Source organism: Podarcis tiliguerta, assembly GCF_965153285.1.
Source record: "Podarcis tiliguerta genome assembly, chromosome: 5".
NCBI lineage: Eukaryota > Metazoa > Chordata > Lepidosauria > Squamata > Lacertidae > Podarcis > Podarcis tiliguerta.
In genome coordinates, this window is record NC_139538.1 from 34,723,027 (window position 1) to 34,748,761 (window position 25,735).

Here is a 25,735-nt window from a genome sequence, read left to right on the forward strand (position 1 = left end):
GTGTCTGAGCTGCAGCCCTTTCTTTCATGTACTGAAACTCTGTACAGTGGTATCTCGCATTAAGTACTTAATTCAGTTCTTAACCTGAAACTGTTCTTAACCTGAAGCACCACTTTAGCTAATGAGGCCTCCTGCCACCACCGTGCCGCCGGAGCACGATTTCTGTTCTCATCCTGAAGCAAAGTTATTAACCCGAAGTACTATTTCTGGGTTAGCGGAGTCTGTAACCTGAAGCGTATGTAACCTGAAGTGTCTGTAACCCGAGGTACCATTGTACTTGAGTTTCTCTGGAAGGAGGGGGGTGACCACGGGAGTTGCTGTATAGAGCACAAGGACACTGCTTGCCCACAATTTGCTTTGACTCTGGCTTGTGCTGTCTCTCTCTACAATTTGTTTCCATAATGCACCACAAGATTTCCCCCTCCCCTTTTTCTTTTCTTTTTAATAGCTCAACGTGGGATTGTTTGGTTCTGCCTTTAAATAAAAAACACATTGGCAATATTAGCCGGGGCCCTATCGTATCTCTGGAGAGATCAGTTCACAAGCTCACAAGGCACGGCCTCCTAAGACCGAGCAAACAAATAGCACAACAAGGGTGAGAAACCCCCACCAGAACAAATTTGAAAAGCATTTCAGCTGGAAAGATTGACTGGGAACCAAAGGGAAGCCAGCTTTAAAACAAATAATTTCCCCGAAGGACTGTAAACAATAGCCCCACCCCAAACTTGTAGAGCAGCACAGAATGACAGGAATGGATGTGACCTATCGCTGGGATTTATTGGCAACCTCTACCGTTCTGGTCCACCATCTCTAACCCGCCCTCGCGTCTGCTCACTCAACGGAACAGCTCTGAGCTGCACCGATGACTGTGATCCCTCTAAGACAGTGAGATTATGACTGATACAGTAAGCTGTTTTCTGGAGGGTCGTGCATGACAGGGAGATTCTTCCAAGCTGGGACAGAGTAGGGCGAGGCAGTGAATCCAAGCCAGACCTTTCTCCCTAGGGGCAGGGGATGTTGCAATTCATAGCTGGAAGCTGCATGGCTGTGTTCCATGCATGGTCCGATCTCTCTCCTCCTTGGAGAAGCTTGTGTGTGGCTTGCAACGCAGTGAGCAAGTTCCTGGCACCAGAAGAAAAGATCTTGCCCAAGAGCTTCTCATTTCCTGGAGCTCCCCCTCCCTGAATCCCCATCGGAGTTCCCTTCGGCCTAGATGGCAAAACAGAGCCTCACAAACTCAGCAAGGGAAGCAGGAATATCCTTGTTCCACTCTGGGAACGGCAGTCCTTGCCAGTGGCTTTTATTCCCCCTCACAAGACAAGAGTGTAGGGATTTTGTCTTATTATTTCTACTTTTGCCAATTCTGTAGTAATCCTCTACTTCCCTGTCGCCTGAATCCCATTTTAAAAAAGAAGAGTGGACAATCACATTTTGGTGGGCCCAAAAGGTAGGCAGGTCTAGGAAGGAAGGAAGGAAGGAAGGAAGGAAGGAAGGAAGGAAGAAAGAAAGAAAGAAAGAAAGAAAGAAAGAAAGAAAGAAAGAAAGAAAGAAAGAAAGAACTTCCCTGTTGTAGATGGATATTATGTTCATTTGGGACTGTATGCTCCTCACCTAGTCTGAATACTAATAGTAAAAGAAAATGAAAATAAAGGAGACTAACCAATCTTGGTCATTCAATTCCATCTGGAGTCCAGAAGTCTCTGTGTTGGGCTACCAAACTCACCCCTCTGATTGTTTAACAGCTGTGTCAGTGAAGTACAGAAATCTAACCTTTTGTTGTTTAATTTCATTGTGGACAGCTTGTACATTGACAATAAAGGTATTATTAGTATTGATGCTCCTATGTGCTTCATGCCTTATAATTACATCAGAAGCATTCTTAAGAGCATCATCCTTGAGGATTTCTAGACTGATGTCCTTTTGTCTCTTTCCAGCTCCACTTGTCCCATAATATACTATGCCTTTTATGATTTAATCAACAAAGACTCTTGTAGCTCCATGGAGACAAGCCCATTTATTGTGGCTTATGCCAGGACACACTTTAGCTGAAACAATAAAATAAACCTGCTAGTCTTTAAGGTGCCCCAAGGTGCTCTGCTGTGTTTCCTGTAACAACTAACATAGCTTCCTAGCTAGAATTTGTCCTTTCCAATTAGTTACTAGAAGAGGTCCCAAGTCTAGAAACAGTTCGTTTCATCACCTACCATATGTGCAGTATCAAAATCAGGATGAGCAGTGGCATTTCCTTATGCCTTCTCACAACAAATACTGTGGTAGAGTTGGCAAGCTGCACCTAATTTATAAATCAGATAAGTGAGCTTGAGAAAGTGTGGCTTGCCTAAAAATGTCAGGTAAGGACATGGTGCTCACCTGGAATTTGAACCCCCAAATACCCATGGCCTATAAGAAGGGGGTTTGTTTTTGGTTTAACTCTACTGTATATTATGGAGTTTTTATGTTAGGCAGATTGGTTTGCCTTGGAAATGGCTTAACTGAAGGGTCCAGAGTAGAGTCTTACCTTTGTAGCCTATATCCTGCAGCCAGGATTGGGCCAAAGTTTTGGAGTACTGCTGCTTTGGTAGCACTAGAGGGCACTCAGTATCCATAAGTCAATCCCCTACCTATTCACAAGAACCCAATATGAGAATAGATATAAAAATATGAAAAATGTATAAGTGTAAGCCCACTGCACTATGATCCAGGAAACCATTGTGACAATTCATGTGATCAAGGAAGCAGAGAACATGGACAATATTTAACCAGGGATATAGACAGGCCGCAGGTCCAGATTGGTTAGGGCTTTTTCTTTAATCTGCAGAGCAAAAACATTTTATTATTATTTTGCTAGGTATTTTTGAATAATGGAAAACATTTTGCAGGAAATTGGGGTGAGAGTAAGGAGATAGCCTTTGTAAAGTCTAGTAAACATTTAGAGAAGGAAAACACTGTGCCTCGTGCATTAAGCAATGTCAATATATTTGAACAATAGTTGTAATAGAAAATTCCTATTCATGGAATGAACAGAGCAAGTCATTAGATGCAAGGCCAGCATCAGTCACTGGGCGTTTTAGCTGTTGCTACCACTTCACAGGAAGGTCTATAGCTCTGTGTTGCAGCACACACTTTGCATGGAGAAGATCCCAGATTCAGTTCCAGGGAACTGTAGCCAGAAACATCCGAGTAACCTACCACAACTCAGAGTATGAAATACTGGGCTACAGTGGCAGGGATGAAACTAGAGGTGTCCCCAGGATCTCTCATGCCCCTGGCAAGCAGCTGTTTCAGTGCCCCCCTCCTGAAGAAAATAACTTTCCTGCTTGCCTTTGTGCCATGATGCGAGAAGGATGGGAAGCTTCTGCGTTTGATCTAGCTGTGACAGCAGCGGCGCATCACCACACATATTTAAGTCATACATTCCATAGTCTGATAGGTGATTTCTGTAGGGGGAGGCAGGCCTGCGCCCCTGGCATGGGCCAGTTTCACCAACCCCTAGGTTGGACAAAGCACAGCCGCTTATTCCACAGCACTAATCTCCTGGGGTGCTATTTGTCAATCCGCTTCATGTCAAATAAATAGGCTATTATCAGGCAGGGGTGGGGCAGGAGACTCCACCAAATCAGTTAAACAGAAGAAGCAATTGTTGGCATCAGCCTGCATAGCTAAGGGTTAAACTGCCTGTTTCATTTTGAAAAAAATGGCAAAGTCCCTTGACCAATCCTAATGCTACAGAATAGTGAGTGAATGTTAAACAAAGCAGAAGGGGGTAAGAAAAAGCTGTCTTGATATTGAAGCCATAATGTCTTTATTTGTCAAAAGACTCTCTCTCTCTCTCTCGTCTTAGAATACCTGCACTTCAGAATTAATCACTATGATACTGCACTGAAAAATAATTTCTGACCTGCACATAACACACTTCCTTTTGAGGGGAGATTCGTTCACACTTTTTCTTAGCTGGTTTGTGGCACCATCACATTGTGGGGAATGCATCTCTGGTGCTCCTCAGTAATAAGCAAGAAAGCATCTCTCCTAATGCTCGTAACTAATGCTTAGATGTGCAGCTACTGCTCTAAACCAAGATCTGACATGACTCTTCTGGAGCCTGAATGGGAGACAAAGAAGAGAAGTGGGTACAGTATTTTAATTGGCAACCAAGTTCCAGATTGTCCAGTATCAGTCCCACTTAGATTGGGTCAACAGCTATAGCATTGCCTTTAATCCCAGAGGGTTCCATGTATGTTGCAGGTGCCACCTCTGCCTCCATCCAAGGGATTTGAAACAAGGCCGCTTTTAGCTGAAATGGGAGTCAGGCCTTACCGTTCATATACATCAATTGTGGCTCACAGTTGAGTGTATAGGGTGGTATTCAATGAAGGACTTGTCCAGGCTTCTTTTTTGTGTTGTGTTTCTAGGCACAGATCCACTCTTTAAAGCGCTCAAGACCTGCACCTAGAAAGCTCAAGACAAAAGGTGTGTGGCTGAGCCCTTAGCTTTACTCAGAGTAAACCCATTGAAAGAAATGGACCTGACATAGTCATGTTCAATATTTCAGTGGATCTACTCTGAGTAAAACTTAGTTGAATGCTATCCATAATCCATCCCTCATCACCCCATTTATCATCCTAGAAATACTTTCTTACCTGATATTTGAGAGTAGCTCTATTGAATCTTCCTTTGAACACATCTCTTGGGCAAAGTCATTGTTTACACAAACCATGCCTCAAGTTAATTTTCTGCTGCTCATTATGTCATGACGTGCTGTACCTTTTTGAACTTCCACCTTCACAGGCTGCTGAATGATACAGCCTATCAGCTCAGTTCCAAAGATTCCCAGAAAAAGCATGACTAGTTTCAGCCCAGGGAGGAGCCATAGCTCATTGATAAAGTAGATGCTTTGAATGCAGAAGGTTTTAGGTTCAGACCCTGACATATTCAGTTAAAAGGGATCAGGCTGCAAGTGGTGGGAAAGTTCTCTGCTGGAGATCCAAGAGCCACTGCCACTTGGAGTAGATACTGGGCCAGAATGAACAAATGGGAATCTGCCTACATTCCTCTCTCTCTCTCTCTCTCTCTCTCGTTTCCACTAAAACTGATCTGAGATTGTACACCATTTCCTTAAAGCTCAGCTTATTTCTTACCGTAAGGTTGCAACAGCAAAAGATTGGTCTCCTGCTGCTGACCATTTCCTAACTTCCATAAAATGGTTTGGCTGTGCTTTCCTGTATCTTCTCTCTCTCTCATGCCAAGGAGGTCATTTCCCATAAAGGAGACAAATGTTCCAATTAACAGTCTTTTACTAGATGACTAATTTTCATGTCACAGTTGTTGTTGGTTTTGTGTGTGGCACTGGGAAGGAAGAAATACACAAACTATGAATTATAGCAGGCAGGGTGTTTTTGCGTTTCCCTGTTATTGACCCCCTACCTACTCCAGTCCACTCACTACACCTTAAATTCATGAAGTGAGTTCTGCCTATTGAAGTCTTGAATGTTTCTCCTATCTTTTTAATTTTGTTATTTCAAAACAATTTATTCATTATTATTTCAATGGGTATAGTTTTACAGATACAGAGTTGGGGCTGTAGATCCTTGGTTGTTCTGCCAAAGAGAGATAACTGCTTGTTTTCAGTTTGGCATCAAAAGATACTCATGTCCTACCATAGTCCTATTGAGACCCAAAGCAATTGCTAGTATCCATAATTTTGTCCAGGGAGTTTCTTGTATTAAGGCAGGGTGGCCTGGATGATTTAATAGGTCACTTTCCATCTTGGCATGCTATGAGTCTATAAAACTTGTAGAATCATTGACTGTCACAGGCAGGGGAGGAAAAACCCTAAAAGAATATTAAACTTATATAGGATACCTTACAGTGTCTTGCAGCATTATATGGGTGAAGATATTGGCAAGTGTTTTGGGGCTTAGAGTGAGGAACAAGATCAACTCTGTTCTTGTTGCTTAGGGAAGAACCAGTTGTACCTACCAGTGATGGGTGCTGAACTAAAGCTGCTTTTTAAAAATGTCTTTGTAAAGATAGTTGCATGGGCTGGTAAACTTTGCAAACAGTGGTGTTGTCAGCCCAAAAGTTCTGGTACAATTTCTGTCTAGCTATTTCTAGATATAGAATCAGAGAATTGTAGAATTGGAAGGGACCCCAACGGTGATCCAGTCCAACTCCCCGCAGTCTCAGCTAAAGCATCCATGATTTTTCTACATTTGGCCAACTTTCTCTTTGATTAATTTGAATGCTTTGTTTTGTGTGATCAACTGGATTTCCTATTCACTTACATTGGGGTTGGGATTACATTTCCTCCTGTGCAGAAAAACTGCCCTTCAAAACTTAGAATGGTCTCAGCCCCATGAGAGAGAACAGGCTTTGCAAGCAGAAGATCCCAGGTTAAACACCTGCCATCTTCATGTAGGGCTGGAAAAGACTGTTGCCTGAAACCCTCAAGAACTGCTTGTCAGTCAGGGCACACAATACTAAACTAGGTGGATCAGTGGTTTGACTCGACATAAGGCAGCTTCCAATGTTCCTAAATGACTTTCCACTGGGGTTTTGAATCAGTCCTGTACTTCAGATACGAAAAGCAAGGCATCAAACTTGTTCCCGGCTAGCAAATTTCAGCTAACCTGCAGTGCTACCCTAGAATTGAGCTTTATGAGGAAACGGTTGTGAGAGCCAGTCCTTCGACTGCCGGTGTCTCCATATTCTGGAACTTTACAGAACACATAGAACAAAGTGGCACATACCATGCTTGATTCTGTGATTTCTTCATTACAGAACACAATTGCCAGCATCACCAGTGAGCTACGGACCTTCCAGGCACAGTTTGAGGACGCAATGGCTGCCCACCAGAAGGAGGCAAAGCGCTTAAATGAACACATAAAGGAACTGGCAAGAGAGAAGGAGCTTGTTGGGAGGGAGGTATGTTCGGGTTCTTGGCTGGGTCTTCTTTCTGTGGAAGGATTCTCTGTCCCTGTTCAGTATGGTCCTATAAGTGCTCTATGTATCTCTTTGTCAACAGATAGGTGTTTGCCCCAGTTCAAGCCATCTGTGAATAAGTTGGTCGCAATGGAAGCATTTCCCCTCTCTGCTGAAAGATCAGGCAGTAGCTTTGAAATCTGAGGTCTTCTGCTCCTATGGAAATCAGGAGTGCTAAATTACGGCAGAATCGGCCAGACTTAATACTTGAGCAGGGCTTCAGTGTTGAAGGCAGTGTGACTGAAGTAAAGCTGCCTGTTGGGTACAAACTCATAGCACTTCCATCCCTAGAAAGACAAGTTTTGTTAGCTTTGGAAACCTGCAAAACCTATTTGGCCAGTGAAGACCATGGGACAGAATGAAAGAGAAGCATTGGTGCTTGTACCTAGAATTGGATTGGATAGGTGTGAATTGAAGGACGCGTTGTGGTTTAAACCACAGAGCCTAGGACTTGCCAATCAGAAGGTCAGCGGTTCGAATCCCCGCGACGGGGTGAGCTCCCGTTGCTCGGTCCCTGCTCCTGCCAACCTAGCAGTTTGAAAGCACGTCAAAGTGCAAGTAGATAAATAGGTATCGCTCCAGTGGGAAGGTAAACAGTGTTTCCGTGTGCTGCTCTGGTTCGCCAGAAGCGGCTTAGTCATGCTGGCCACATGACCTGGAAGCTGTACGCTGGCTCCCTCGGCCAATAAAGCGAGATGAGTGCCGCCACCCCAGAGTTGATCACGACTGGACCTAATGGTCAGGGGTCCCTTTACCGTTACCTTTACCTTTGCCTTTAGGTGTGAATTAGGAAGAACAGGCAGTGACCCCAGCCAGTCAGCACCCTTTTCACCCTTTCTAATAATGGCGTGCTATAGGTTAAATTGCAAGTAGGGATCCCTGCCCACTCCGTTGCACCCCCTTTTTCCTAACACACATCTCCGGGTGGTGACTCTTGGGGGTGGAACAATATCTGCAGCTCTGGAAAACATCCCCAGGTGGAAACCCTCACCCACTGCCAGATGCTTTCTGAGCTCTTGTTCTCTACAAACACAGTACATCAGAACAAGAGAATGACCCCCAGCCCGAAAAGACTGGGGTGGGGTGAAGGGGGGGAAATAGAAAATTAAAGGACATAAAAGAGGAAGAGAGAGTAATTTAACATGACAGGCTGTTTATTTTGGCAAAAAAATGGCCTCCTTTCAACAGATTTCAAAGTCCAGCCCCAGGAGGGACCACACAAGCAAGCAGAAGAGGGTTGTTTCAGAGGGCAGGGAGGGCAGAAGGAATGGGGATGGGGCGAGAGGGGGCGCATATGTTCCTAGATGGATGTAGGATGGGCAGAGAAAGAGTAACACAGCATGGGAAGGGAGACAGCAGCAGATGAGAGAAAGAGAGGTGGGGGGAGTGGGAGAGGACAGTTGTGGGACTAATATAACAAGCTGAGGGCAAAGAAACACAGAGTGAAATCCTCACAGGCGCCAGCATTGACCTACTTATCACCATGGGAACCATAACATTTTCACAGCCTTTTAACTTGAGGAAGTCAGGCTCGTTGAGCAGCCCTGCCTTCCCTTAAGTGCACGCCACGCTCACATAGTCAACATACATACACACAAGCCCACAACTATACAAGGCACATCTGCCACATTCGCGTTTTCTCATGAGTACATGCATCATCAAGTGTACATGTATGCACATACGTGTGTGTGTGTGTGTGTGTACACACACACACACACACAAATGTAGTGTTGCGCCCCACCCCAGTCTTTGAGCTGTGTGAGATTCCAGGGCTTCCCCAGGCTTCATGTTCCTTTCTGGAAATGAGGCACAGTGGAGACAGCAGTGTCTTTATGATATATGGTTTATTCACACATACAGTATATAGAACCTGGAGGGCTTCACAGCATTAACACCCCAAAAGGGTCCTGTTTCTTCCATAGCTGCAGCCTTGGATTCTAACAGACATCAAGCACTGCACTCTTGACTCTCTCTCTCTCAAGCTTGCTGCTTTTTCCTCTAGGTCACATCACTGCAAATGCTCAACTGTGACACTTGGCCACACAGTGTCCATTTCCTTTGTTTTTCTTAGTGGCCCATCACCCAGGCACGCACACGCGCGCACACACACACACACACAAAAAAAAAACCAAACACACACAATGTTCTTCAGTGGTGCCAACTTGAATAAAATGTTGGGGGGCCCAGGTAGGCCTCATCCCGAGTAACTGATCACATGATGCTGTGCGCACACACCATTTGAATGGCAATGCCCGTCAACTTTGGGGGGCAGACCCCTCCAGATATTTTATTGGGCGGGCTGAAGGGACCTCAGCCCCTCGGAGTTGGCTCCTACGATGTTCTTACTGTGTGGAAATAGTTGCATGAATTCACACACATGTGCATTTAAATATATTCCCACATCATTCTGTGAACTTAAATGCACAATCACTCCCTCCTCCACACAGACCCCCGCCCTGTCTCTCACACGCATGCACATTTCCTCTCCCACCATGAAATACCCTGTTCCATGTGTCCAGGGCTCAGCTGGAGACTTGGCTGCCCAGGCATGATTTCAAAAGAGACTGTTTATAACAAGTTCTAGTCAAGATATAATTATAATAATCACATTAAGAGCTTTGCTGCAGTGTTCCTGTAAATGAGGAAAGCTCTGCCCTTACACAGAGAGTGAGCGAGCCAGGAAGGAGGGTGTGTGTGTGTATGTGTGTGTGTGTGTGTGTGTGTGTTTGAGTTGGGGGGTGGTTCATGTGCAATGTTTTCTTTTCAATCTCACCCCCTGCTAGCCCCCCTTCCTTTATCCTGGGGAATAAAAACAGTTTATTTTATGATGGATCGCCCCTCTCTTTGGTCACTGACCTTTCTTCGTGAATTTCTGCTGAGCTCAGCAGAAAACCGCTGACTGCGTTTGTGGATCCCATATGTAGGTGGGGGTTGGGAGAGAAAGGGGCTCACCCTAATCTTTCTCAAAAACAGAACAACAATAACAGAGAGCTGGTCGGAATGAGACAGGCCAACAGGGAGGATCTGGACAATGTTAAGAGCTTTCCAGAGTAAAAGCGTTAGGAAAGAAAGTTGGGAAGGAAAGAAAGGGGGTTCATATCAGAATTATTTGCCCGTCCCCGATTCCAGTAATATAAAGGACCAAGGGAGCAAGAGCAGTTGTGTGTAACCTCAGGTTGTCCAGAGAGGCAGAATTAACACACAGAGAACCCAATTTTCTCCTGCATCTGAGGCACCCTGTGCTGCTATCCCAGGAAATAGCTTATCATACCTAGTAAATCACTGTGCAGCCTCCGGAACACATTGCATTGTACTAGAATGCAGGCTTGCTTGTACCTGTGTGGCTGAAGAACTGATGAGCACACATGTGCTACTCTGTGGGTCTGGGCAAGTTCTGGCCCTCTGTACTGCACCCTCATTCAGAAAGGATGAAGGTGGCTCTGCTTTTTAAGATGCTGTTACTTCTAGCCTGCTGCTGCTGCTGAGGATTTTTCTTTTCTGCCTCCACACCACACTGTGGACCAAGTGGAATGCGCAAAGGCATCAGAAAAGAGCCGTGTTCCAAGGACAGATCAGCTTGGCACAATGGCCAAGCACAAATTTAATTCAGATTTCCATCTCTTTCTTTTTCTTTTCTTTTTTAATGCATTTTTCCAGTTGTTAGCAGAAATATTAATCCTTCTCAAATGAGTACAGCTTGGCCTGCAAAGCACCATTTTTAGTGCCTGTACAGGTTTCCACATATTTTCAGTAAGGATGCAGCATGCTTTAAATGCAACACTCTTAGTGCAAACAAGCGTCCTCAGGACGGGTAGTTTTTCTCACTGTATCTGTAGAGTGCATGAAATGGAACAGCCTTGAGATCACCTAAGGCCACTAGTTGTTGCTGTCCTTTATCTTTAGCAACTGAGCTCTTCCAGTTGTAGCTTGCTTCCCCCCCCCCCTTCCGTGCATTCCAAACATAATCTTCCTCCTCTGTTCCTACTCAGTTTGGTACTCAAATCTAAGAGCATGCTGATAGCTCCAATTACGCATTCCCACCACCTGATAAATGCCCACTATCTCACACATGAATCACAACACCTCTCACTCCTGCTCCTGTTGGGATGCATCCACAATCTGAAACATTCCTATATCCTCCATTCACACATGCTTGCATGCTTTCCTTTGCTGAAGTGAGAGATTCCGCTTTGAAGCCACATGGCTCCAAGAGAAAAAGAGTTATGATGGGCCCAAAGTTATACAAGTTATTTATTCTTCTCCCCACTTTCTCTAGTGGCAAGAAGTTCCATGGGTAGCATTTACCCATGAATAGCACTTCCCCAGGGGACTGCTTCCCTTAGGAAGAAGAGGTCACTTGGGAATTATGGCCTACTTATAACATTTTGCCCCATTGGTACCCCAAAAGGCAGTAAAACACCACAAGAGAGTTTTAGTCATATTTCCCTAACCTGGAGCCCTTCTGCTGATGTTGGACAATGTATTGACCATGGTAAAAAAGGTAAAGGTAAAGGACCCCTGTCAGTTAAGACCAGTCGCAGACAACTCTGGGGTTGCGGCACGCATCTTCCTTTACTAGCCGAGGGAGCCGATGTTTTCCCACAGACAGTTTTTCCAGATCATGTGGCCAGCATGACTTAGCCACTTCTGGTGAAGCCAGAGCAGTGCACGGAAACACCATTTACCTTCCTGTTGGAGCAGTACCTATTTATCTACTTGCATTTTGACGTGCTTTCAAACTGCTAGGTTGGCAGGAGTAGGGACCGAGTCTCACCCCGTCACATAGATTTGAACCTCCGACCTTCCGATCAGCAAGCCCTAGGCTCAGTGGTTTAGACCACAGTGCCACCCGCGTCCCTTATTGGTACCATGATAAATATGACCATGTTAGCTGGTGCCTAAGGGAGATGGAGTCCAAAACTTCTGGAGAGCACCATATTGGAAAGGGCTGGTTTTAACTTTTCAGAGTTAGAGCTCTCTGTGTTCGTTTCACACTTAGGGTGCCTCCATACCATCACCGTTTTGGGGAAGGAATTCAATCACATACTTCAGATATGCGCAATTCAAGTGGATTAAAGGGTTCTGTTACCCTAGCGCAACATTTGCACTTTTAGAAAAGAATTTGGCTTTTTGCCATTAGGAAATGAATGGGGAAATGCATGGTAAAGTGTAGGGTGAACGAACAACATATAAGCACCTCACAAGCAAATCAGGATGAATGCAGGAGGAATGCTTATGTTCGTATAACTGCCCCGTAAACAAATCAGAGGGAAAGCTCAGAAAAAGCCTGGATGTAATCTAAGCTCCTTGTAAGTTTTGTGCAAGCAGGTCAGGCTGAATGTTTAATAAAGTGGCCCTCCGGAGGAACTCTGACACTGCAGGTATTTCTCTTCTCACTGTTCCAAAGAGTGTTTTTGTTGTTCTTTTTGCAGCCAGCTCTAGCTTTCAGCATCCTAGCTGGGGTTGCGGGGAAGGGATGGCTGTGGCAAAGACATGTCCCTTCAGAGACAACTCTTTATCAGTAACCCATTTTATATAGTCAGCTCTGATAAAGAGATGCCCATTGGCCATTAAGGAAAACCAACCAGTCATTAAACAAATGATGTAGTCGCTCATGGCTGGCACAGATTGGCTAGTATTCAAGACAATATATATCCACTAAGAAGAGGTAGGTGTCTCTTTGAAAGTACCTTTGCTTTTTGCTAACAACCTGGATTTTGAAATAGCATACTGCAATCAATCCTGACTCCAGCTAGCTTTGATTTCTGCCCAAATGGGGTGTGAAGGGCAATTCTTTATCTATCTACTGAGAAGTATGCCCTGTTGAGTTCAGTTGGACTGATTTATGCCTTTGTAATTGCTTTGCTTTGCAATTAAGATTTATTCCCTGCCATACAGTGAGCTCTAGATTAGGACTATACAGCGGTACCTCAGTTTTCGAACGTCTCCATTGACTAACATTTTGGTTTTCGAACACTGTAAACCCAAAAGGAAATGCTTCGGTTTTCAAACACGCCTCGGAAGTCGAATATGCCATGCGGTTTCCACCGCGTGCAAGATCCTGAGGCCTAGCTGTTGGCTGGTGAGTTTTTGGTTTTCAAATCTTTCAGAACCTGAACAGTCTTCTGTTCAAAAACTCAGGTACCACTGTACTTTCCAAATGCCTATGTTTCAAATACCCAAGTACCTCGGGTTAAGAACTTAATTCGTTCCGGAGTTCCGTTCTTAACCTGAAACCATTCTTAACCTGAGGTACCACTTTAGCTAATGGGGCCTCCCACTGCCGCCATGCCACTGCGTGCAATTTCTGTTCTCATCCTGAAGAAAAGTTCTTAACCCGAGGTACTATTTCTGGTTTAGCAGAGTCTGTAACCTGAAGCGTCTGTAACCCACGATACCACTGTAAATGCTCATTTTGCTTATGCATCAGCATCACCCTCCAAGGGACAGTGCAAGCATCGTTTTAAACATGCATCCCTATTTGCTGCAATCCTAAGTGTGCTTATGAGGGAGTAAGTCCCAGTCAAGTCAATGGGCTTATTTCTGAGTAAGCCTTAGGATTGTGCTGCGGGTTTCAGGTTCCTGGCTCAGCCGTGTATGCTTTTTTCTTCAAGGCAGAACAGCTAAAAGCACAGCTGCGGCTGGCAGAGGATACCCACACAGAAATTCGCAAGGAACTGGTTGAGCTTCACCGCAGGCTGCAGGAGACTGAAGAGGCTCGTGACCACCAGCAAAAGGAGCTGCTGGAAATTCGGAGGGCTGTGGCAGACGAGAGCAGAGAAAAAGAAGCACTGCAGAAATCCAACAGTGAGCTCAGAGCAGCTGTCAAGAGAGCAGAGAATGAGAGGCTCAGGTAGGTAGCCTTGGTACAGGACAGGTGTGTTGCTGGCATAGTGGCTATTGGCTCACAGAACTTGTAGAGGTTACCAGTAAGGAGAGATTATGAACCTGTGCATCTGCTGCAGCTTGCAGAGATCCAAAGAGGAGAAGGAGCAGAAGATTGCTGTGCTGGAGGAAGCAAAAGCAGCCGTTGAGGGAGAGGTGGGGGAGGTCCGAGCAAATCTACGAGAAGTGGAGAAGTCCCGCATGGAAGCGCGAAGGGAGCTGCAGGAGCTGCGCAGGCAGGTATAAGTGTGTCTTCGAACTCTATCCCCACACCCTTCTTATCACAACCCTAAGGATATAATAATTGCAACAAGAGATCCTTGACATCGCCCGATATTGGATTCTTTATTCAAAGCCACTTGTAGCTGCTACAGACGCTGTCAAAACACAAGGTTGTAGGTACAGTATCTAAGCAGAGGACAAGAGAAGAATCATCATCGCCACCCAAAATGTCTTTCTGGCTTGTTTAATTTGAACATGAAAATTCCTATGAAAGAGCCTTGAGACCTTGATCCTCCATCATAATTCCTACCCATAAAGCCCCTCTTTTTTAATATTCCCACCTGTGTCTCCTGATAGGACTCTCGGTGCTACTCCCAACCCCTTTGGGGTTCCTTACATCCAGTTGAGGCTGGTCCATTAGAGTAAGTGAGACACTGCCTCACCTGCCTTGGTCTGCCCTCAGCTAGCACCACCCCCACCCCACCTGCCTGCCTGTTCTCTGCAGGGGAGTTGCTCTGCTTGTCATTGGCTGTGGCTTCGCCTGCTATTGCGGTCCCTCCAGACTGGTGTTTTGTTGTGGGTGTATTCTGCAGTGGTGTTCTTGACATCATAATAGTGCATTAGTGCTAGGTTTATTTATTCTGTTTTAGGTTGTTCTGCAATACTTCTGCAATGCTACCACACTGTTGCTGTCCGGAGGGGCAGTCCCGAGTGGGACAAAAATAAACCAGAACATTTGTGGTACAAAAAGTTGCAGGATTTAAACAGGAAGTTGCGGGATACACACTGATTTGGAAAGGAAGCAGTGTGGCCACCCCAAAATGTTTGCAGGTGCAAATAGTATTGAAAGTGGAGTAATGTGTGGGGGACACACACACACACCCCAGTAAGATCACAAGCACAAATAACAATAATTGTGCAATAAAAATGATGTCTGGAGGGGGGGCCCTTGGCTTCTTTGTCTTCTGTCCTACTAGCCCTATATAGTCAACCATTTCACTCTAACACCAATTGCCAAATGTGACAGTAGGGATCCCCTCCCAGTGTGGTGTAGTGGTTAAGAGTGGCAGTCTCGTAATCTGGGGAACCGGGTTCGTGTCTCCGCTCCTCCACATGCAACTGCTGGGTGACCTTGGGCTAGTCACACTTCTCTGAAGTCTCTCAGCCCCACTCACCTCACAGAGTGTTTGTTGTGGGGGAGGAAGGGAAAGGAGAATGTTAGCCGCTTTGAGACTCCTTCGGGTAGTGATAAAGCGGGATATCAAATCCAAACTCTTCTTCTTCCTCTTCCTCTTCTTCCTCTTCTCCCCCCACCCACACAGAAGCTTTTTGTGTGAGCTGGGCTTCTGAGCATAGAGCCCATACAATAGATAATACCCAGAGTTCTGGCATACCTTTTGCAGGTGAAGGCCTTAGAGAGTGAGAACAGCAAAAAAGCCCAAGAAATCAGTGAACTGCAGCATCGGTTGCTTGAGGAGGAGCAGCAGGACCAGCAGAACAGCAAAGAGGCTCTGGAACTGAAGCAGAAGATAGCCGGATTGGAGATCAGCCGTGAATCTGCTCACAAGGAGGTAACGTGGTTGTGGGCGGTGGAGGACAAGGTGCAGGAGATGGAAGAAGTAGTGAAACGTAAGCTGGGAGAGTTGAGGAGGGCAGCTTAGTCTTCTTCCATCTCCTGTGTCTTGTCCTCCAAGAGGTGGTAGTGGAAATAAGTTGCATGGAGGGTTGCATTCAGAGGGGAGAAGACAAGTGTATCTGTGTGGACCGGGTTTCCTGCAGCCTCATCTACTTTAGCTCTGAATGTGCAGCAGGATAGTGGTAGCTGGCTGGATATAAATCACTTTTATAGACGTAGGTGAAGAACCATGAGTGCAAGTTACATTTATAGCTGTGCTTGGCTTCCCTGTGTCCTGAGAAGGTGGTGTGGACAGTGGTTGTGCCCATACATTGCCATGGCCTGCCGACCTTGTTCTCTTTCAGGTGCTGAGCTTGCGGAAGAAGCTGTCTGCCATGGAGGCAGAAAGCCGGCTTCAGGAGCAAGACCTTGCACAGAGCCTTGCCGAGAGCCGTGCAAAGGAGAAGAAGCTGAAGGATGATCTTCATCACCTGGAGATGAAGCTGCAGGAAGCCAGCAGGGCAGGCGAGAGCCTCCAGATGCGCCTCAGCACCTGTGAGGGGCGTTCCCAAGGCTTGGGAATAGAACTAGCCAAAGCGGAGGCAGCCAAGAGGGAGGTGGAGCTGAAGCTCGTGGCACTGCATTCAGCTCTGCGCCGCACGCTGGGGCTTGGTAGCCGGAGTCCATCGCCACAAAGATCCTGCTCTCCAGTCAAAGGTCAGAAGGCTCCTAACCAGGATATCCTTCATATGCTGTGCATTAAATTTCAGCTAAGCGATAACTGCAGTAGACATCAACCTCTAATTGTGGTAATGAAATATGCTCATAGCTAAGGAAATTAACCTATCGGGGCTGGACAACCTTCTGTTGAACGCCACATTCCCTTGAGGGAATCTGTTGGAGGCTACACATCACTGTGGTCAAAAGTTGATAGGGCCACCAAACATTTCTCTTTTTCTTTTTCTTTCTCTGCTTTCCACCACCCTTTTTCCTTTAGTCTCTGCCAACTCCTTCCTTCCTTCCTTCCTTCCTTCCTTCCTTCCTTTCTCTCTCTCTCTCTCTCTCCTTATACAGTGGTACCTCAGGTTAAGAACTTAATTCATTCTGGAGGACCATTCTTAACCTGAAACTGTTCTTAACCTGAGGTACCACTTTAGCTAATGGGGCCTCCTGCCCCCGCCGCACGATTTCTGTTCTCATCCTGAAGCAAAGTTCTTAACTCAAGGTATTATTTCTGGGTTAGCGGAGTCTGTAACCTGAAGCATCTGTAACCCAAGGTACCACTGTATATTTATGCTACCCCCTGCGTACCACCCACTGGAATAGATTGAGGGCTGCAGGTTGCCCACCCCTGATATATAGCAATGCACCTGGTACAGCTATAAGGGGTAGGAAATGTGATTGTTTTCTTAAATTAAGGTCATTTGCCACTGCTTAAGCAGTGGTCTTGGTGAGCAACCAGGGAGCGCTGTCATAGCTCAGTGGTAAAGCAAGTGATTTGTGTGCAGAAGCACTTGCTTCCCAGATTCAATTCCTGGCTTCTCCAGTTCAAAAGATGCCAAGTAACAGGGCTGAGGAAGACTGAGCTAGGTGGACCATTGGTCTTCCTCTGTATATGCAAGCTGCATGTGTTCACTGCTGTGCTCAGGATTCCGTTTTCAGTTTGTAAGACTGCTATTGAAAGCCAGGTCCTGCTGCCTCTGGCAGTGGTTGCTCATGCTCTGACTGCTACTGCTCGAATGACATTTTTCATCATCACATCATGTATCTGATGTTGTGTATCTAACAGGCCTCTCAGTCCTGGGAAGAGGTCATAGTTCAGTGGGAGAGCACCTGACATACTTCAGTCATTGGTGCATCCAATTAAAAAGGATTAGGTATCAGACGATGGGAAAGATCTCTACCTGAGACCCTGGGGAGTTGTTGATAGTCAGAATAGACAATGCTAGGAGTATAGAGAACCTAAGCTTTGTATGCTTCCTATATTTAAAGACCCCTTTAAAACGTTTTGCTGAGTTGTGCAGAATTTCCTCCCCCTTAACCATCTTGAAATCCCGATCAGAGCCTCCCTCTTTGGCTTCTGAGACTTTAAGAATTTATGTTTCCACAGGAGGCAGTGGCCGGCAGACACCTGCCTCCCGCACTGGGTCTCCTGAGAGGAGCCGCTCACGTTCCCCATTTCACCAACGTTCTCCTCTCAGAGGTGACCAAGTCACAAGTGAAATTGACCCGGATGTAGTTCGAGATGCTTTGAGGGACTTCCTTCAGGAGCTGCGGGACACTCAGAGAGAGAGGGTGAGTAATGTCATCTCTTTCATTTACTGTTTTTCTCGTATGTATGTATGTATGTATGTATTCATGTATGTATCACATGAAGCTCTGGAAAGCATGAGGTTAGGGTAATGAGGTTGAGACCAGTTGGGACCTTATGCCCACCAGCTCTTGACTTCTATAATCCCTCCATCTGTAAGAATTTGTGCGCACACAATCATAGTGTCAGCAATGCGATATATGACACATTACCTCACATTACTGAAAGACATGTGTACTGTTTGTGGGGCTGCACATAATTAGACCTGTGTTAAGGACTCACTATGCTATAGGTAGGGGAGCCTTCTGCAGTCCAAGGGCCACATTCTCCTGTAGGCAACCTTCTTGGGGCCATATGCCAATGGTGGGCAGGGCTAGAGGCAAAAGTGAGCAGGAAAATGGATGCAAATTTTACCTTAGTACAGTAGGCTAGTTTCTATGCACACACACACACACACATACACACAGACATCTCTATCCTTTATCCAGACAAGCAAGAGGCACTTTTAGACAAAAAATGGGTGCAGGTGGTGCTGTGGTCTAAACCACTGAGCCTCTTGGGCTTGCTGATCAGAAGGTTGACGGTTCATGAAGCTCCCGCTCCTCTGTCCCAGCTCCTGCCAACCTAGCAGTTTTGAAAGGACATCGGTGCAAGTAGATAAATAGGTACCACTGTGGCGGGAAGGTAAATAGTGTTTCCTCCATGCGCCAGAAGCAGTTTAGTCATGCTGGCCACATGGCCCGGAAAGCTGTCTGTTGAAAAACACTGCCTCCGTCGGCCTAAGATGATGAGTGCCACAACCCCATAGTTGCCTTTGACTGGACTTAGATGACCAGGGGTCCTTTACCTTTTTTTTTTCTGTTAGACAAAATGTCAGAACATTTTCCAGACAGGCAGGGCCAGTGAGAGTGTGGCTTGAGGAGTGTTTTGAATCCCGATGGAGAGGCCTTCACTGCAGCTGTGAACTCACTGACTAGCTTTGGACAAATCACCATCTCAGCCTCAGTTCTCCAAATGTATAATGGGTACAGATTAGCAATATAAAGATTACAAAGTGGTTTAGAAAATATTAAACAAGCACGACCAATAAATATAATTGAAATGATCAATGTGAGATCACACTGCTCCAAGTCTCTCCCTGTGGCCTGAGCCTCTGCCTACTTGCCTTTTCCTTTCCTCCCAGTATTTTGCTGTAAAAGTCTCAGCCTTTCTTCCCCATGCCCAGTCCTGACACTCAGACCACCCCCTGCCAAAAACAAGGCATTAAAAAAAAAAATCCGTATTTTTGCAGAAAACTTTTTGTAACTAGAGCAAAAGCATGCAAATCAAGTAAATATGTGTAAAAAATGTGTGATTTATTACAGCCATGTAATGTAATTATTTTTTAGCACAGAACTTTAGACCTTTTGAAAGCATGTTGTTCCATGCTTTTCTGAGCCCGGGCCAGAGAAAGGAAGAGGAGATTCCACTCCCGGCAGGACGCAGGCTCAGGACCACTAGTTTGCTTAGGCTGTGCAAGGACCCACTTCATTCACCCTGCCTTCCAATCCATTAGGCTATCCCCGTTCTCTTTAGCAGGAGCCAACCTAGCTCAGCTTGACCCCAAGTTGACTTCGAAGACATATGTTTAGCAACATTCAAGGGCAGTTCAGCCCTTTCTCTGTCATGTGCTATTTATTGCTCAAAAGCATGCCTCTTATAAAAATGCATAAATATTTATACTGTACCAGAATAATTAAAAAAACATGGTCTGTCACAATAATCATAGCATCAGATCATCCAGTGGCCTTTCTGACAAATGGAGAAACGGAGAAATTTTTTAATTCTTTTGGGCTGCATAAAATCTAAGGCATTCCTTTCTTTGTTGCCTTGTCACACCAGGATCCTAGAGTTCAGTGTTAACATGCAGTAACCAAAAAGAATGTCTACAATCAATAACATCTTTCAGTTAGCAGCTTTGTAGCCCTGGCCTAGTCTCCTTTGCTCAAAATTAAATCCCATTGAGTTCAATGGGTCATGCAGAATACAACCTTAACTGTTTGTGTTTACTCAGTGTTCAGTGTGACTTATCCCTGAGTAAGTCTACATAGATGTGCATAAAGGAAAGTAGTGTGCCCTGGAAATACTTTGGTGAGGCCTGTTGTTTTCAAATTATTATTGCCTCAGGCCCCGGTCTCAGGGAAGACTACTCAATGTAATGCTTAATTGGTAAAATAACAGTATGCTTTCCAACATTTCATAGATGAAAAACCGGACATGCTTCTTATGCCCCTGTTCTCAGACTAAGAGATTGCTGCTTTAGCACTCCCCACCTCAGATACATATTGCTGATGACTGCACTCTGCATGCTATATTCATTTATTCTGCAGGAACCTATCATCTACTGATTTAAAAGGCGAGAGGATAATTGTTCTTTGACACTAGAAATCTTAATTGTCAAAAAAATATGTTACCAACAACCGAAAGCATGCCACAGCAACTGTGTGAAGTGGCAGGCTGCCAACTGCTTGGGCAACAAGAAGGTGGTTTTTAAAAAAACTATATTAGTAGCTGGGGAGGCAGTTAGACCCTTGGATGACAAGGTCAAAGGAGTTGAAAAGAAAGATAAAGAAACTGCAGAGAAGCCAAATGATGGGACAGAAATAGCAAAACGGATGCATTAAAATAAAATGCAGTTTCATATCCCAGGTGTTCTTCTTGGTCTTCTCTGGTGAGAAGCTAAGGATATCAAGAGAATGTCTATATATCTTGTTTCCAGGATGACCTGAGGATTCAGGTTATGAATATGAGCCGTCAGCTGAATGAAATGGAATCTGATCATGACCGGACAAAAAGTCGCATCCTGCAACTCCAGAAGCTCCTAGCAGACTGTGAGGAAGGCATGTTCTCCTTTTCTTTCCATCCTTTATCCCTTTCTATACCTCTCTGTGGATGCCTTCTTTCTTTATCTTGCTGATGAGACTCTTTGCTGGCTTGTTGTGGCAGAGCTCACAGCTCAGTAGAAGGCAGCTTCCAATGTCCCTATGTAGGCATGTGTAATGAAGCTTTAACATTTTAAAAAAATGGAAAGTGCCGTCTAGAACAGGACGGCCCAAGCTTTCTTACCAAGAATACGTCACCATGGAACCTGCAGGCCGCACACTGCCTTGTCGTGTCGGGTGTGTGCAAAACTTGACACACACACACTTCAGCCCTCACACTGCCTTCCCAAAGACAGATAAGCAAGGTGCTGGGGTTTCGGAAGGAGACATGAGGCTCCAGCTGGATTCTAAAGCCCTTTCACCTCCTTCCCAAAGCTGGGAAAACACCAACTAAGCTTTGGGAAGGAGGTGGGAGGACTCTAGGACCCTGTCAGAGCCTTCCCAGCTCCTTGTCAAAACCCAGGCATCAAACATGGCCAAGGGCTAACAAAAAAGGCCTCAAGGACCACATGCATGTTGGACCACCCTAGTCTAGAGGCTTCCTTAATCCTTTTGCTACAGAGCATTGGTCTTTTCAGAATCGTTACCCCAAGCAGCTCACTTGGGAAGGTTCCAGATGTGTGTTTAACCACAAATGCATCTGGAACACTGGAAGGCAGAAAACGGCTTGGTAAGGCTGGGATAAAGGATAAAGCATTCGTCTCCCTTGCTGTTTATTTGCTCAGAATGGCAACCTCCCAAAGCTGCTTTTCATTTTTGTAAAAATGGGGGGACTTTGCATATCATGTATACTTTGAACAACAATCAATTGAACATTTCTTTAAAAATTGTTCTAAAGAGCAAATGCCATGTGGGTCTATGCTCTCAGACAGGCAGGTGCTCCTAAGGCAATTCCCGGGGCGAAACCTTAATCAACCATACAACTTTAGCCATGTAAAATACTAATCTGATTTCCTTCATATAATTGGATATCAGAGGAGTTGGGAGAAAACAAGAAATATGCCAGCAGGCTGTCTTTCCCTGTTGGTTTGTTCCCCGTCTCCTGACATACCCCCTTTGTACAAATGGATCCTTCTTTAGGTTTAGGGCAGTTGACAGCTTCTTCCCTTCCAGAGGGATGGCAATTTGTAAGTGTGGCTTTTATCTGGAAGGACATTCAGTGTCCTCCCCAAAGCATAGGTTCAGCTTAGCCAGGCAGGCAAAGTAATGCAAGAGCACATGGATGAATGGTTTTTAAGTACACACCCCATTTTGCAGCCATCCTTTCCTTTAAAAATCAACCTTTTGTTTTCACTTGCAGGCAAGCGGGGAGCAGACGGGCGCCTAAGCAGCGCACAGGCAGCACTGATGCTGCAAGAGGAGACGGCTAGGAAAGCGGAAAGGGCGCAGCAGGCCCTTGCAGATCAGGTGGCAGCCCTGGAGCGCAACTTGCACATTTGTCAGGAAAAGAACAGGGAACTGCAGGTGGGCAGAAACCCTCTCCCTGGAGGGGAAAGGCATTCAGTGACATGTCATGGGGCTGCTCCCTCCTAAAGGCCATTTCACATGTTGTGTGTCCATAAACCTAGGTTTGCCATGGAGTGTACGCTGCTGCAGCCAGCCCTTGCGTACCTGTATGAGCGTACCTGTATGATACACATTTCCGAAGGCTTTCTTCTCATCCACACTTTGCAGTTTTAGGTGTACACTTTAAAATACCTTGTGTGTGTGTAGACACATACGCTCAAAGCAAAATGCCCTACAGAGTGGGGGAAGAGAAGTTAATATTATTGCAACCAAAGATGCTAATCCTAAAATGTAGATGCTGGGACTTCGTTTTTAGTAGACATGCATGGAGTTGAGCTACAAGGCACTTTAACTGCATGAATGAGCAAACTGGTTTGTGAAGCTTATTAAAAAGCAGTCCCAAAAATATTTTAAATACAGATATCTCAAAGATCAATAAATACAAATACCTTTTTTAAAAAACCAAGAGCTAAAGAGGGTTTGTAAAGAGTTAAGCAGTGACTAGGGGGGTATAAGGGTATAACTTGCTTTAATGCACACACAAATTACCTACTCTGGTTCTTAAAATAGAGGTGTGAGCAAATTAGTGCTAGAGAAACCCCAGCGGAAGAATTGCTGCTTTTTCTTCTTCTGAAGGGACTTTACCCAGCTGTTTAAAGAGCACTTTTTATTCCAACTGGCACCCTCAAGCAAGGGTCTGGCTGTGTTGACTGCTTGGGCTAACATGGACTGTTTGGGTGGAGTTTCATCCTGTGTACATTATCACCTGTCTCCATAAAAAATATTGATTCTTTCCATTTCTCTCTGTAATGCTACCATAAGGCTGTGTGATGTGGTAAGTTTCCATGTTAACGGGGTCTGTAATTCACATTGTGATCTTGGCAATATGCTGAGTAGTGGCACTTTTATCCAGATGGTGGCTAGAGGCTAACGGTGCGTGAGGTGGGTGTTGGGACCATCCTGAATACTGCAGCTTAGTCCTGGGTCCTGAGCTGGTAAATAAATGAGCTTGGGAGTGTTGCTCACCCTTTCAACACTCCCAACCAGTAATGGCAGCACACATCACTACTGTGCAGCCTGAAGTTCCCTTCTTTCCCTCTCCCCTTCTTTCATTTTACACCTCTCTTTGAAGCTCAGATATTTTATCAGTAGGCTGACTCAGGGCGCACCATTAGGTAGGGTGAAGCATCTGTCTCAGGCAGCACATACCAAGGGTGGGGGTGGAGGCCCACCTACCATACATAGCCCTTGAGCACCCTAAGCTAGCCTGCCCTGCACTTCCCAAAATATGTGGCCCTCATGGATTGGGGGAGGGTGCCATATTATCCTTAGAATATATTGTATCAGACCTGCACTCATTTCTCATTGCTTTATAAATGGGTACACATTCACACATACAGTACAGCTTGCTTTTGCTCCACATCAGGCCCAGCGCTGGTTCTTGCGCCTGCATAGCAAGGCTGCAATGGCATCCAGTCTTGTTCACAAAGGACTTTCTCCTTTTCCTCCGCAAGTATAGGCCAAAACAAAAGTGACCAGTGGTGTTCATGCTAGGGTTTTTTTTTAATTATTCTAGGAGAAAGTCAACAAGTTGAAAACCAAGGAAGCCAAGCTAGAGACAGAGAAGTGGAAGCTGAAGGAAGTCCTGGAGGTGGCAGAGAGTAGGGCCACCAAGTTGGATCTGAGCCGCAGGGCTGCTGAAGGAGAGCTGCAGCGGGCCCAGCTCAGCCTCACTGAGAGGGAAGCAGAGATCCAGTCCCTGCAGGAGCAGACCCAGGCGCTCCGCTGCCAGTTGGGAGACAAAGAGAGCAAAACCACCCAGCTGCAGCAGGAGCTAGACCACTTGACCCATTCTCTGGCCAGGACTGAGGGCACGGAAAGCCACCTAAAGGACCGGGTGCAAAGCCTGTCTCAGGCTCTGTCTGATGCTACTGCTGGCTCCTCCTCCCTCCAGGAGAACGTCTCCCAACTGCAAAGGGCCCTGACTGCTGCAGAGCAAGACCGTCGGCTACTCCAGGTAGTAGGAATCAGCTGCTTCAAATGTTCAGCCACTGCCTGTTTGTGTGCGAAGAGAGAGCATCTTTCCTGAGCCAAATAGTATGTGCCCTCCTGCAAAAAGTGTTGTGTAGACCAGTCCCACCCCAATGCTGAGCACCTGCTACATCCAGTGGCCACCTACTCCCCAAATGATCTAGCCCTATTTCCTTATGATACCGCAAATTGCAAGGGGTGGCACATTCAGAATAATATATGTTAGCAAAAATGAAGGGCCTAACTGTTTTATGTTGTGCATGTGTGCACAAGTACAATATACCGGTATATGGGTAACATAGTGTGTGTTGGGTAGGAATAGATGAATCTGTCAATTTTTGGTTCGCTCAATTTCTTTTTTCTAGCCTTATCTTCAGTACTCCAAATTTTTGTTTTATTTAATAAAACAACCCTTATGACAATTCATCAGCATTTTAGTGCTCCTAATACATTTTTGCATGCACTTTTGACAAATATACACATTTCTGCAAGCACGTTTCCCTGATATGATGCCTTTTTGTATGGTATTTTTACTAATATAGTGGTACCTCGGGTTACAGACGCTTCAGGTTACAGATGCTTCAGGTTACAGTCTCCACTAACCCAGAAATAGTACCTCTGGTTAAGAACTTTACCTCAGGATGAGAACAAAAATTGCGCGGCGGCCGCAGAAGGAGGCCCCATTAGCTAAAGTGGTACCTCAGGTTAAGAACAATTTCAACTTAAGAATGGACCTCCAGAACGAATCCAGTTCTTAACCCAAGGTACCACTGTATATGTTTTTTTATGCACACTTTACCCAACACATTGCTTGGCTGGAGAACTTCACTGCAAAATTCAGAGAAGTGCAAATTTTGAATGATGGCTGTGTTTCAGTTTGCATATTGTTCTGGAAAGTGTGCATTTGGTAAATTCACCTTTACTGTGAACAGAGTCAAATTTCTCCCCTGACTCTAGTGTTGGGTGACTCCAGGAAAGTTCATGCTTTGGCTTGGATCCGCTGTAGTTTCTACAGGCCCTATTGTTTTGTACAAAATACTCTCTCCACCCATTCCTCCCGAGGAACATATGAAATTGCAAACTAACTGAAAGAGTTGAGTTTTTGTCTGGTTCAAAAGCCCTGTGGAAGTTGGGAATAGGCTGGCTCCAGGAGTATCTGAGACAGAGGCTGTGGTTAAAATTATTGGAGCCAATGAAGCGAAAAGGCTGGCCTAAGTGTCTATATCTACTTGCTTACTAAGTCCCTTCAATGCAATGCAAATACTC

General features: G+C 45.4%; 1 protein-coding gene across 7 annotated transcripts in view; it reads left to right on the forward strand.

Moving 5' to 3' along the window:
- The window catches only part of CROCC2 (ciliary rootlet coiled-coil, rootletin family member 2), an 85,849-nt gene that overhangs the window by 45,983 nt on the left and 14,131 nt on the right, over positions 1–25,735 (forward strand). For all 7 annotated transcript variants that reach the window (XM_083443066.1, XM_083443067.1, XM_083443068.1 and 4 more), the window contains 9 exons: positions 6,778–6,921; positions 13,593–13,831; positions 13,944–14,103; positions 15,489–15,656; positions 16,066–16,417; positions 17,811–17,995; positions 20,770–20,890; positions 22,233–22,396; positions 24,015–24,455. In XM_083443066.1, coding sequence (XP_083299192.1) covers positions 6,778–6,921; positions 13,593–13,831; positions 13,944–14,103; positions 15,489–15,656; positions 16,066–16,417; positions 17,811–17,995; positions 20,770–20,890; positions 22,233–22,396; positions 24,015–24,455 — 1,974 coding nt within the window. The remainder of the gene's footprint in view (positions 1–6,777; positions 6,922–13,592; positions 13,832–13,943; positions 14,104–15,488; positions 15,657–16,065; positions 16,418–17,810; positions 17,996–20,769; positions 20,891–22,232; positions 22,397–24,014; positions 24,456–25,735) is intronic.